This window comes from Pempheris klunzingeri, unplaced genomic scaffold (genome assembly GCF_042242105.1).
Source record: "Pempheris klunzingeri isolate RE-2024b unplaced genomic scaffold, fPemKlu1.hap1 Scaffold_74, whole genome shotgun sequence".
Taxonomy (NCBI): Eukaryota; Metazoa; Chordata; class Actinopteri; order Acropomatiformes; family Pempheridae; genus Pempheris; species Pempheris klunzingeri.
The window spans coordinates 1-14,041 of record NW_027254978.1 but is presented as its reverse complement, the minus strand read 5'-3'; the positions used below and the strand labels follow the sequence as shown (position 1 = coordinate 14,041).

Below are 14,041 nucleotides of genomic sequence, written 5' to 3'. Positions count from 1 at the left end.
GAAAAGAAGAGAGGAATGTTTTGTAGTGATCTGCAGACTTGAACCTTCTTTGTCTCCACCATCACTGTACATATTCATATAGGTTACATATTACGTATTGTCAGATTTTTGTATGAGATCTTAATATAGATACATCACATGCCAAGACTCTGGAGGAGGAAAAAAACACAAGGTGCACCAGGTTGTGTTGGAGAGGACAAACCCAACATGAATGTGAGAACAGGGAAATTGTCCTCACAGTTTCATATATATGTGTGTGTTTAACGTAGCATAGAGACACACTGCTCATCATTTTGCCCGGACACCTGTGACACACTCGGCCCACCCAGTGCCGGTTTGAGCCACGCACAAAACTGCACATACAGATTATACTGACTGATATTGATCGCTTGTAGATGGATGGATAGGTAGATGAGATAGATAGTGTACTTAAGTAATTTCAAAGGAAAATTGTAGAAATTTATGAAAAGTAAACACAATACCTTATGTAGAAACACTACAAACAGTACAGGCTAATAAACATGTTTCCTATGGTCTGGAGTGGCTGAATCAAAATTGAAGCCCTAAAAGCTGTGAAATAATTATTACCAAGGCCTCTAAGACCATTTGTTCCTATGTTTGGTATAAGCAGGATTCCCCAACCAGACTCTTACTGTACACCATGTCGCCTGACACAATGAAAACAGAACCTATTGTTAAATAAAAACTCTGTCTTCTGGTTGTCACATTTTCAGGAACTAACAAAAACAGCCATGTTTTCAGCTCTGTGCTGAGTTGATTTGATGGAAGTAGTTTTGGGTTGTGTAATGTTTTTCTTTGACAGAGAGACATGGACCACGAACGCATCATGTTTTCAGGTTTAAACATGAAAATCACTAACACTGCAGTTCAGAAGTTGCTAAATGATTTCTTCACTCACACACTCTGTCTTTCTCACAGATAATATATTTCCCCTTTTTCTCTCTTTCCTTGTTGGGCAGCTACATCCCTGGAGTTTCACTTGTTTCTGATGTGTTCTAGATCAGTTTTCACATTCAGCCTCTATCTCACACTTATCTCTTTCACACGTTTGTCACTTATTCACACCTTGTGTCTGTGTATTTGTTCGCACACAGCAGATGACGGCCGTATTTAAAACAGTGAACAGTTTTTGTATAAAAAGTATTTTTCTAAGAAATGAAAAATAAAAAGCAAAACAACCAGAAATAATGTTGTCTTTTTAAAAATAGATTTTGCTGCCATTTAGTCATAAAATTATCAGCCATAAAAACAGTTTCCAAATCATAGCCTCTGTACAGAAAAAACAGTTCTCTAGGGTTATCATTCTAGTTTTGTTTTCACACTTCCTTCCTCATTTGACCATGTGGGGATTTTTTACATGTGCTGATCTGAAGGACGTCCAGACAGAGATTACCCAGGAGTTCACTGCTCCAAGCAACGCTCAAGGACACACACATACAATTAATTTGCTGACTCTAAAATGCGTTCGTGTATGTGTATGCGCCCACATCCCCGTGTTTGTTTTACATTTTAAAAACTGAAAATGTAAAGAAATCGCAGTATACATAAAAATATTTTGAAATAATATATGTGCAATTTTAATGAGAGCCAAAACACTTTAGGGTGCACTGTTTCCATCCAGCTGCAGTCGCAGCTATATTCAAATATGTGTTCAAGTTGCTATAAGAAATACCCATATTTGAGGTAATAATGTTATACTTCATGTGGCTTTAGTAAGGTACAAGGCTTTCAGTATTACATTGCACTGTACTGATGCTAAACACACATTGTAGTTCATCTGGGCCCAGGACTGCCTGATCCAAGAATCAATTTGTTAAAACTAAAAAAACTAAAAACTAACCAAAACGTTCAATAACTTTGACAACAAATTTGTGTCATACAGAGCTTTAACACCCAAATGACCACAGGGGAACTAGAACCTATGCTGCTATTAAAATGTGTGTGTTCATGAAGATAAATGTGAAAAACAGTGTTGCAACATCATACAATGATGAAAGACAGGGTGTGTGGGGAAATGACATAGGGAAGGGAGTAGTTTCTTTAGTTTTTTGTTATGCTGTTAGATGTGTGAACACTTACAGTACATTGGGAAACAACAATTACCATTAAAGTCATTAAAAAAACCTGAAACTAAACTAAACTAAACATCTCCTGGTTGTTGTAAGGTGCAATGTCCAATGAACCCTGTAAGACCTGATGTACTTTAGTAAAGGGTAAAAAGATGATGCTACTGATCTTATAATACTACTGAAGTATTAATGAGCAGCGCTAATGCATAAAGTGGAAGTGCTGCACCCCACCCCCCCAACAGAAAGAGAGAGAAAGAGAGAGATGGAGAGAGAAGGGCGGAAGTGACGTCATAGATAAGTAACTCTGTCACCGTCCATCTTCCGCCTCCCATCCAGGCGAACTCAGTGTAAATCGCTCTTTGGGTTTCCCCCCCCCACACAAAAACCACTTCTGGCTGTCAACGCGGGCAGAGCTGACGCCAATCTGAGAGGTAAAGACCACCGATTTCAACCAGTGGAGATGAGCGTAGCGGTTGTTTAAATGTGCATGTTTACTCCGGTGCTTCAGAGGGCCTTGTTTACATCTCAATCCCCGGGCTAGAGTGGCCGAGAGAAGGGGGCACAGCGGGAGGGATCGTTGAGGGGGTGGATAACCTGGCTAGCTCTCACCTCGCAAATTCTTTCGTAAATGACTTAATGAAGTTGTCTTTGAAAACTTTTGCAAGCGTGTTGTGAAAGTGCCCAACAATTTAACAGGTGAAACCCGTGGGTTTGGCATGCCGTTACTCCGCTGCTGAATATAACTGCCAGCACGCTAGCAAGGAAGCTAATCCGGCTAGCGGTAAATTAGCCAGCCGTTGTGTGGATTTGACTCCACGGCCGTCTATAGTTGAGTTTCTTTCAAATTGAACCGAAAAACCAATGCCCAACAACAACCAGGCCGCTTTTAACGCTGGCTAATCTCTCACTTCCCATCCCCCAAGACGTGTTATCAACCGTGCTGAGTCGCTGTGATACATTAGCCTAGCTAGATGTGTGTCACCCAGTTTGCTGCCTATTTTTAGCCTGGACCGGGCGGAATGCGTTTATTCGTCTGTGGCCGGGCTGGCACCGGCACCGGCTGGCAGGCTTTCCCGGCTAACCTTATTTTCTATCCAGGTGGATATTTGCGAAGTCACATCTGAAGCCAAAATGGCTTTGATCCCGTGTCAATTGATCATAATTGATACAAATCACATGTGGAGATATGCCATCTTAGTGCCTCTGTGGTGTCAAAGTTTGTGTCATCTTCAGAGTAATGCTATCTTTCCCGTTCAAAGTTTCCTTAACCCATGACACCTAGTCAGGAGACGTGTTTTGGCAGGAGAAAACACAAGCTACTCATCCACCGCATAAAAAAAACAAAATATGGACAGTGCTAATACTGTGTGTGGAAGGGGAACCCCATTCTAACAAAGAAATACTATTTGGCATGACAGTGGTGCTGCACAGCAAAGCTCAGGAACTGACCTTCTGCAGTGCAGTTTTTACATGCAAAAGAATTTGATTCCTCAGCCAAAGGGCTGGGTAATGTCAGAGCAAAACGAGGCAATGAATATCACACAGTCTGTTCTAGGTTATCCTCTGTATAAAACAGATAAAATCCAATGTCAAGTTACAGCGTTGATCTTCAGAACTGTGGTCATTTTTAACTGTTATCCCCAAGTATTTTGGAAGTCATCTTGGGACAAATGACTGGGTAATTTAGACTTGCATGTGTATTCCAAAAATATAATAAAAATATTATTTCAAAAAACCCAATATGATTACATCTGTGGTTAAAAGTCATGTCAAGACGTGTTTGCCAGCTACTATAGTCATGCATCACTGTTTGCTGTTGAGTGTTTTAAATTCCATCTGAGACGGGCTTTGTCCTACAAGTTGTGTTCAGTGTTAGTACCTGGTTTGCCACCAGTTTTCCTCAAGCAATGCCACATTCCCAATGCTAAAGCATCTTCATCTAATCCTCTGAACCGTGACAGTAAGTCTTGATCCACACCTTGTGTCCAGCCAGTGTGCTACAGGGTAGCACGGTTGAAAAATACAGACGGAAACTGAAGTGGGGCTGTGGATAGAGATGCAACCAGACAAAAAAGATGCAAAAGTGCAGACTAAGGAGGAGCGACAAACCTTAGACCGAATTCAGTCATAGCCCGTGACCCTGAGATCACAGCTAGTTTGTCTTCTATCCAACAGAGAAAATTTAGTTTGTCAAAGGGCCACACTGTCTAGTAAATAAACCATCTTCAGGGGCTGCTTCCGCTGTTAGCAGTACATCCCAGCTTGGTTTAAGGCATTTGACATAAGCTTTAATGAAAGGTCAAATACCAAGTAGAAAAAGCAGATGAAACAGCGACCGGCAAACGTTTAGCAGGAACTGACTGGTGATTTGTGTAGCCCTGCTGCAGAATACAGTATGCACAGACATTTTGTCTATGAAAAGTCAAGTTTAGAATTGGTGACAAAAATTGAGTGATATGATAGATTTTTTGATAGCTACTGCAAAAATTCCAACAGAATACATTTCACAGTTGATCTAGTTTTTCTTCTGAAAAGACACATCAACCTTGGGAAGAACAAGAAGCATTTTATCTTCCTCTACACGGGTCTGTGTTTTCTGAGTCCACCAATGAGTCGTCATCAGTAGATACGGACTATTTGGGGAGAATAAAGTGACTACCAGCTGTTTTGGAAATGTGCCCAGTGGAGGTGCATGTAGTCTGCTTTATTCTCAGGCAGTCAACATTGGTAATTACCTAGAAATGTTTGTTTAATAGACTAATAATGTAAGATGATAAGAAAATGTAGTGTGAGAAACAACAGATGAGTCCTACTCTGTTCACTATGTCGAGTTTCGACGAGTGGCTGGGCCCAGACTTCGGGGAAAAACGTCAGAATTTAAACTTTAAAGAGGATCATGGAGTTATCCTGGAGAAAATCTGTCAGTAGTTAACACGGTTCGTTGGAAAAGCCCCTTATATTTAGTCAGTAATATGCTTAAATTCAAATACACTCACACGAGAAATGCTTGATTTTGGTTTTTCGTCTATACAATCACTCATGTAAACCAAAACTCTTTTAATATATATTTGATTGTTGTGACAATTTACAGGGATTGCTGTGGGTTTAAAGGGATTCTGTAAACTTTACTTTTTTTGTGATTGCATTTATAGTAGCAATTTAGATGTGATGATAAAGGCTTTGACAGCCTGGACATTATTGGTTTAGTTACCTTGATAGTGCTTGAAAAATGCTTGAATTTTACTCTTAAAAAGCTTCAGGAACCCTGTAGTTAGTAGGCACTAAATACGACACAGTTTTCTTAGACTTTTTAGACTTTTCTTTATTGATCCCCCATAGGGGGAAATTCAACATGTTACAGCAGCAACAAGTAATAGAAAAAAAGAAAGAATAAAGACAGTTGAAAATAAGCAATAGTAAATAAATATATGTTGTAATGACAGATATTCAGATTTTGTGTGTGTGTGTGTGTCCATGTCTGTAGAAAGTATCTTTGCCTGTAGCAGATTCCGGTAACCTCCCCAGTAGTGATAGTGCAGATGGCCGGGTTTCCTGTCAGCCCACGTTGTAAGACTGAATGATTATTTGGAAAAATCCTTCACTATTACACAACATTTGGTTAATCAGCTGAGAACAGGCAAGGATTCATTACGTTGTCAATATCAGTGAAATTCTGCAGCACTGCTGTTAAAATACGTCGTCACCTTGCCAGCCAAAGACCCATCTACATTTTCTGATGTGTTTTATTGATTTATTGTGTATGCAGCTACGTGTGCTACTGTTGTCTTGGTCAAGTCCCTCTTTTGAGAGCTTTTCCTCACCAGTAATCAACTGGAACTAAAGTGAAGCCAAAAAGTTAAAATGCATTTAACAGTTAATCTTGAAAAAGTAAGAACATTTTGTCCATAAGCTTAACTATTGTGTGACAAGACATTTGGTTGCAATGTCACCCTTTACAAATTTACAGACAATACAGGCAAACTGTGAGAAAACCATTTTTTATCAGCCTCAATAAGACATGCAATCTGATCCCACAGGCCTACTGTTACTTTACTTATTTAGAGTCATATCTTTTATTTAGAAATTACATGTAATTCATAAAATTAAGAATAATTTAATAAAGATTTTTTTCCTCCCCCCCCCACTTTTTTCCTTTCTTACTTCACTTATTTCTCTTCCTCTGCTTCACCTATTTGCCCCCTGTAACTCTCTTACTTCTTTGCCATGTTTTCTCTCCTGCTTCCCCTCACTTCCCTCCACCCTTTCCTCCTCTTCAGTCTTTTTTTCCTCTCCTCAGATCACACTGTAACCAGTTTTCCAAATGAGCGACGGGGAGTGTGACTTCTTCTGCTTCTTCCGCTGCTGCTGAGTGCGCTGTATAAGCGCCTCAGACAGACAGGAAGGCAGGGTGTCTCTGAACGCTGACACAAACAGGTGGAAAGGGGCACCGGAGAGACAAGGAGGGGAGGTGGAGCTTCCTTCGAGCCATTTCAACCAATCTGACCACTGGGATCCGACAGGTAGGCGGGCCGTCTACTTGTCCGGGTGATTGACTCAGTCGACTGATGTCTGTGGACATGAACAGCCAGGCGTCGGACAGCAACGAGGAAGACTTCGGGGTGAACTCTGAAGAAGATGATGACGACGATGCAGGAGATGAGGAGGATCAGGGCGACATCATAGGCTACTATGAAGGCGTGGCCAGCGACGTGGAGCAACAGGGCGCTGACTCCTTCGACCCAGAGGAATACCAGTTCACCTGTCTGACTTACAAAGAGAGTCAGAGGGTGCTGACGGAGGAGGTTAACACTGTGGCTGCTGCACTGAAGGTGAGCTTGTACCTGTAGCTGGGTTGTGTGATGCTGTCATAACCCTGAGAGTCAAATAAAATATTCCCAATGTAGTGTTTGCATAAGCAGGATCTGAAATAACCTTTGAGAGCCACCATGCTTTTAGGCCTTATAGGCCGCCGTACACTATACATCCCCATGATGGAAGCAGTTCAAAGCAAAATAATTTCAGACTGGTTTTTCCTCTGTATTGCACAAACCAGTAATAAAATTCACACAGATGGAATTTCCCTGCCTGGTCTCAGCAGGTTAAATCCATGTTCTGTCACCTCCTCCTCTGCATGATTAGCAGTGCCGTGTTAAGCTGAGCACACATTTTAGTTGTTCTCACTGACATATTTTTTTCTGCTTCTGTCATAAGAGGATTGCAGGAATATAAAATAGTGATTTAATTACAGCTTAGAAATGCTAATAAGATAATAATTCCTGCAGAGACTGTTAGTCAAATCCCTCTTTCATGCTTGCAAGGTCCTGCAAATAAGTGATCACATAAAAAATGAAGGCAGCAGAAAGTTGGCTTCATAACACCTCTGCTATATTGTACCCAAGTGTGTGTTTGTGATGGCATTTGCAATTGTTGTGGGAAAGCTTATGCTTTGTCCACAGTAGAATGACAATTTTGACCTATTGACCTATTTGACCTATGACCTATTCTGATTCTTGTGTGTTCCTGAAAAGCAAGTCCTGCTTTAGTAGGGAATTGCTTTTTCCTTGGACTTGCAAGGACAAAACAAGAGGAAAAATCACGTTTGCAAATTTAGTCCATGGTTGATGTAGTCCAAAACATGTAGGTCTTTTTTGAGACATTGCTATGGGGGAGGGAGTGGGTCAATTTAAGGTTCTCAATAGTCTAAGCACCAAATAGATATGTGGTACAGTGTTCCAGTTGTCTGGTTAGTTTCCAAATGAACACAAGACCACATGTAGATACAGAGAGTCCCGATAGTCACTACCTGAACTGAATTTGAATTTCTTCATTTGAACAGAGACAATGTACAAAGAACATTACATTTATTTAAAACAAGGAGAGATGTACAGTGCCAGGTTTTAGCAAATTGCTATTTTCTGCCAGTGATCCCTTGATAAGTAGAATACTAAAATAGTAAGAAAATAACACATATTAACAGAATACAAAATATTATGAAAGTCAGAGGTTTACAAAGAGTGCAAACACAATCCAACCCACAATTCCCCATTGTTGTACAAGTAACCAAAGTCTTTTTGTATGATTGGAGAAAGTTTGAACATTTGTTGTTGCTATTATTTATCTTGGAAGACATTTCCGTTATGTTTTTTTATCCATTATGCATTTTGTTCCAAAATGTTGCTGTTAGTTTAGCTGATGTATACGAAAATTTGTGTGCACTTTGTTGGTTGATGTTAGTTGTGGTTGTATTTAAATTAGTCTGAAATATTTACAGTGAGTTATACTCTCACACTAAACTCATTGTGATCTCAGTCTGAGTTTATATTGTTCTGAGTCCACACATTGATATAAATGCAGTCTTACAGTGGGATCGAGGGAGGCTGACTAACTGTCATCTTGAGTTGAATCATCTTGAATACGGCTCTTTGTGCCTAATAATGAGCAGTTTTTCTGTTATTTATCTTGGGTAACTTTGCTGAGTCTGCATGCTGTTTAGCAGTAACGCCTTACTTTACACTCTCATTTAAACATAATCACTCCTGGGACCTGCGCAGCACAACCACAGTCATCTGTTACCAGCTCCCAGATGAGCAGTTGTGTGTTGATGCCAATGTGGTGGGTGAAAGAAGGGAGCACCACTCAGTCATTTTACTGGATTTGAATCATTAACTTTCAGCCTTTTCTAACCTCAAGTACTAACATGAGTCATGGACGTCTGGCCAGTAGTGCAACATGATGCGCTAGAGTAAACCTAGATATCGTCTCATCTAATATTCACTGTACAGTAACAGCTGAGAGAATGGATAAGTCATGAGCAGGGAAATCTGTCACTGAACTAAATTTCAGTTTTCTAGTCTGGTTAAAAATTTTTACAGCAGGGTCAGGATTATGGAGTATTTCCTCCTCATGAGCGGTAGAGTCAGCTTATTATCCGTTATAGTAAAAACAGGAAAACTGGGGAGTGGAGTGCTGCGTGTCATTACTCATGATACAAGTCACTCGTGTCACTGAAGCAATATTTCAGCAGATTTTCTCTCCACTCTGTTTCTCTCTCAGGTTTTACCAGCGGTAGCAAAACTGATCCTGGCACATTTTCACTGGCAGGTTGCACAAATACTGGACAGGTATGTCTCTTCTTTTCATTATCACCCCGCTTCTTAAGTTCACCCTCCCTTCCCCCCTTTTTCTGCGTCATTTTTATTCTCAAGATTCTCTAGTCTCTCTTATTTTTCTCTTGAACTTCCTCCTTCGCTATCTTTTACCCTACTATCATTCCATCTCTGATATCCCTGTGCAGTCCGTCCTTATATTCTCAGGTTCTTTGTCACTGCCTGTCATTCTTCTGCACTACAGTCTTAACTGTTTCTGTCTCCCATCCTCATGTGACCTTTGCCTCTGTCCACATTCCCTGCAGATACAAGTCCAACTCGTCTCTGCTGTTGTCGGATGCTCTGGTTCAACCAAGCAGCACCTGCAGATCAGTCACTGTGAGTAACGTGATAAAGAAAGGCTTACGCATTGACTTTAGTACAGAATTGTATACATGCTGTTATTCAGGATTTTCATATCACTCAAATCTTGTGGCCAAGCTGAGAAATACTACAAAGATGTAAGTAAGTGCTTCCCTTCTGTCTCTTATGAGAACACTGCATTAAGTTAAAGCTTTTGAGACGTACACATGCGTTGGTATAAAGCAATAAAATCCTTAGGTAAATTGTGTTGTCTACTTAAAGTGACTTTGCTGTGAATGTGGGTACAGTGGTGAATCAGTGGCTACATGAAACGAATAATGCGACAGATAATTCACCAGTAGTGCGGAAAAGCAGCTGATTAGATTAGTTGGTTGGCTAAATGAATTGTTTTTTTGTTTTTGTTTTTTTTATTTGTAATGCCTCACTGGGGTAATATTAGGTGATACATTTAGAAATATTACACTGTACACACTGTACAATAGTACATTTTATGTACAAAACAATCCGTTCATTACAACCCCTGGCAAAAATTATGGAATCACCAGTCTCGGAGGATGTTCATTCAGTTGTTTAATTTTGTAGGAAAAAAAGCAGATCACAGACATGACACAAAACTAAAGTCATTTCAAATGGCAACTTTCTAGCTTTAAGAAACACTAAAAGAAAAAGAAAAAAAGATGTGGTAGTCAGTAACAGTTACTTTTTTAGACCAAGCAGAAGGAAAAAAAATATGGAATCACTCAATTCTGAGGAAAAAATGATGGAATCATGAAAAAAAAAACCAACAACAAAAGAACACTTCAACACACCACTAGTACTTTGTTGCACCACCTCTGGCTTTGAGAACAGCTCGCTGTCTCAGAGGCATGGACTTAATGAGTGACAAACAGTACTCTTCATCAATCTGGCTCCAACTTTCTCTGATTGCTTTTGCCAGATCAGCTTTGCAGGTTGGAGCCTTGTCATGGACCATTTTCTTCAACTTCCACCACAGATTTTCAATTGGATTGAGATCTGTACTATTTGCAGGCCATGACATTGACCTTATGTGTCTTTCTTCAAGGAATGTTTTCACAGTTTTTGCTCTATGGCAAGATGCATTATCATCCTGAAAAATGATTTCATCATCCCCAAACGCCCTTTTAATGGATGGGATAAGAAAAGTGTCCAAAATGTCAACGTAAACTTGTGCATTTATTGAAGATCTCCCCAGTGCCTTTACCTGACATGCAGCCCCATATCATCAATGACTGTGGAAATTTGCATGTTTTCTTCAGGCAGTCGTCTTCATAAATCTCATTGGAACGGCACCAAACAAAAGTTCCAGCATCATCACCTTGCCCAGTGCAGATTCGCGATTCATCACTGAATATGACTTTCATCCAGTCATCCACAGTCTACGATTGCTTTTCCTTAGCCCATTGTAACCTTGGTTTTTTCTGTTTAGGTGTTAATGATGGCTTTCGTTTAGCTTTCCTAGGCGGTTTCTTACAGTTCAGTCACAGACGTTGACTCCAGTTTCCTCCCATTTGTTCCTCATTTGTTTTGCTGTGCATTTTCTGTTTTCAAGACCTATTGCTTTGAGTTTTCTGTCTTGACGCTTTGATGTCTTCCTTGGTCTACCAGTATGCTTGCCTTTAACAACCTTCCCTTGTTGTTTGTACTTGGTCCAGATTTTAGACACAGCTGACTGTGAACAACCAACATCTTTTGCAACATTGCGTGATGATTTACCTTCTTTAAGAAGTTTGATAATCCTCTCCTTTGTTTCAATTGACATCTCTTGTGTTGGAACCATGATTCATGTCAGTCCACTTGGTGCAACAGCTCTCCAAGGTGTGATCAACTGCAGACTAATGAGCAGATCTAATCTGATGCAGGTGTTAGTTTTGGGAATGGAAATTTACAGGGTGATTCCATAATTTTTTCCTCAGAACTGAGTGATTCCATAATTTTTTCCTTCTGCTTGGTCTAAAAAAGTAACTGTTACTGACTACCACATCTTTTTTTCTTGATTTCTTTTAGTGTTTCTTAAAGCCAGAAAGTTGCCATTTGAAATGACTTTATTTTTGTGTCATGTCTGTGATCTGCTTTTTTTCTGCAAAATTAAACAACTGAATGAACATCCTCCGAGACTGGTGATTCCATAATTTTTGCCAGGGGTTGTATTTTAAAAAATCTGTTGCTGAACTAATCATTTGTAGCACTAATTTATACCTGGGAAGTGATACGATAATAAATATACTTAGGTAAATGCTTGCATTGAAATTCAGATCACACGCCTGACCTGTTCTAAAAAATCAGTGGCTTTATCTTGTGAATTTATTTTTTCTCCCTAATTTTATCTGACATTTATTTTTCCAAAATACCAGTGTTACAGTTGTCATTTAGATTTTGATCGGATTCTGTTGTTGCATTTTACGTGTAACAAGCATATCAAGTTTTGTACGTATGCCGAGCTCCTCGCTGGCTCTCCGCTGCAGTTTGTGTTTGATGCTGTGTTCATGATTGTGTGTTTTTGTGTTTCAGGCCCCTCAGTCCCTCCATTGTGGTGTGTGCCTACAGGTCGTACGGAGAGACTCCCTGCTGGCGCTGCCCTGTCAGCACTCCTTCTGCAAAGCATGCTGGGAGCAGCACTGCACTGTCCTGGTCAAAGATGGCATGGGAGTGGGTGAGTAGTGCGTCTGTGTAGTCATCAAAGCTGGTATTAGAGTGGGTGAGTCACACTTTGTTTGATGTGAGCTCCCAAGTGTCTGTTCGTGTATCTGTATATCTGTCCTTGTTTTTGTGTATGTGTGTGTGTGTGTGTGTGTGTGTGTATGTGTTTGTCTGCTCAGGATCTCATAGTTCCTCTAGTAGCCTCTGATCCTTTTGATTTATTTTTGTTTTCTTGCCAGACCAGCATGGTCTGCAGAATGGTATTGAATTTGAAATCGAAACTACATCAACCACTTAATGACACCATTTATAGTGACAGAAAGCACCACACAGATGCTGGCTAGATGTTTATTCACAGGTCCATATTTTTTTTACGTGTTTTGTTTGTGTAAAATCCAAGAGTGACTTGTGACTTTAAAGAGAGAGGTGTAACATGAGGTTTTGATGACTGCCATCTGGTATAAAATTTACCAGGCAGGCAAGCTCCTACTTAACAGTTATTAGTGTGTTTGTGTGTATCTGAGAGAGAAAGTGTGCTTGTGTCAGCAGGAGAGCAGATGGGTGTGTGGGTGTGTACACGGATCAGTTCTAAGTTTTTGTACAGTATGCTGTGCGTGTGTGGTAAAGTGCATACAGTTTACCAGACTACCAGTCCTTCAGTAGAGTGTGTGGGAGCACAAGTACTTTTGTTTTTGTGTGTGTTGTATGCAGTTGTGTCCCTGTGCTACTTTCTAACAGTCTCTCTGATACAGTCAGTCTACATAACTGAGTCCTTCTGAGCCTGATAAGCGTTCCTCTATCAGCTGTACGAAGGGCGCGTTTATGACAGACGACCCCAAACCAGTTTCTGGGTCACTGTAAGACTAGAAAACCAGCCCACATGAACCAAACACGACTAGCAGACAGAGAAGCTTTTTCAGTCACAGCAGAAGTTAAAATGACGGGAGTTTATTGGTGCTTTTGCCAAGAAGCACACAAACAGCTGTTGTAGGGCAAAGTTTGAATATATGCTGTTTCTCTCACTGTGCCCTGCCAATGATTCAGGGCTGTTTGTAACAGTTTTCTCTGTGTTTAGGTATCTCGTGTATGGCTCAGGACTGTTCCCTGCAGATGCCAGAAGACTTTGTCCTGCCACTGCTGCCAGGAGAGGAGCTGAAGGACAAATACAGACGCTACCTCTTCAGAGACTACGTCGAGGTGTGTTTGTCTGTGTGTGTGTGTGTGTGTGTGCGCGCTGAATCTGTTTGCTCAGATGCTGCATCAACGTCTGTGCGTATAGTAAATGAGATGTCAGAGGCATGTGGAAAAGGAGTGAGAAGGAGAGGAAAAACTCTGTAAGCCCTTGTGTGATTGTTGAAATAAGTGAGTCTTTGAATCTCCCTCACACAGCATTAAATCTGAGTCCTCACTCTTCACTGTCTATCTGACCAGCTGGGTTTCCATCTAAATATATTATATACATCTCAGATTACTCTCTTCTTAAAGGATCATTCACCCAAATTACAAAGAAACACGGTTTTATTCACCCATTGTTTTATTTTGAGATAGCTGTGCCTGAGATTTCTGCCTACAGTTGAGGTGAATGGAAATTGTCTGTGGCGCTCACAATATTGGAAAGATTACATTAAAAGAAAAACACCACCTCTGTCCCCATTAGTCCAGATAAGTCACAGCACACAATGTCAACTTTTCATCAGTCTGCCCTTTGGGGTGAACCGACCCATTAAAAATGGACCTCGCTGCTAGAGTTGATACCAGGGAACTTAAAACTTTCCAGTGGTTCGAGCCGAGGATGGACAGCGATCAGTCTTGACAACCTATATG

At 40.5% G+C, this 14,041-nt stretch overlaps 1 protein-coding gene across 1 annotated transcript; it reads left to right on the top strand.

The window, feature by feature from the left end:
- Positions 1–2,408: 2,408 nt before the first annotated feature.
- On the top strand, positions 2,409–13,414 carry LOC139225174 (E3 ubiquitin-protein ligase ARIH2-like; the record flags this gene model as incomplete). The annotated part of the gene is made up of 6 exons (XM_070856186.1): positions 2,409–2,521; positions 6,388–6,919; positions 9,144–9,211; positions 9,502–9,574; positions 12,089–12,230; positions 13,293–13,414. Coding segments are annotated over exons 2-6 (669 nt in total), but the record flags the coding sequence as incomplete, so codon positions are not given.
- Between the last annotated feature and the right edge of the window lie 627 nt (positions 13,415–14,041).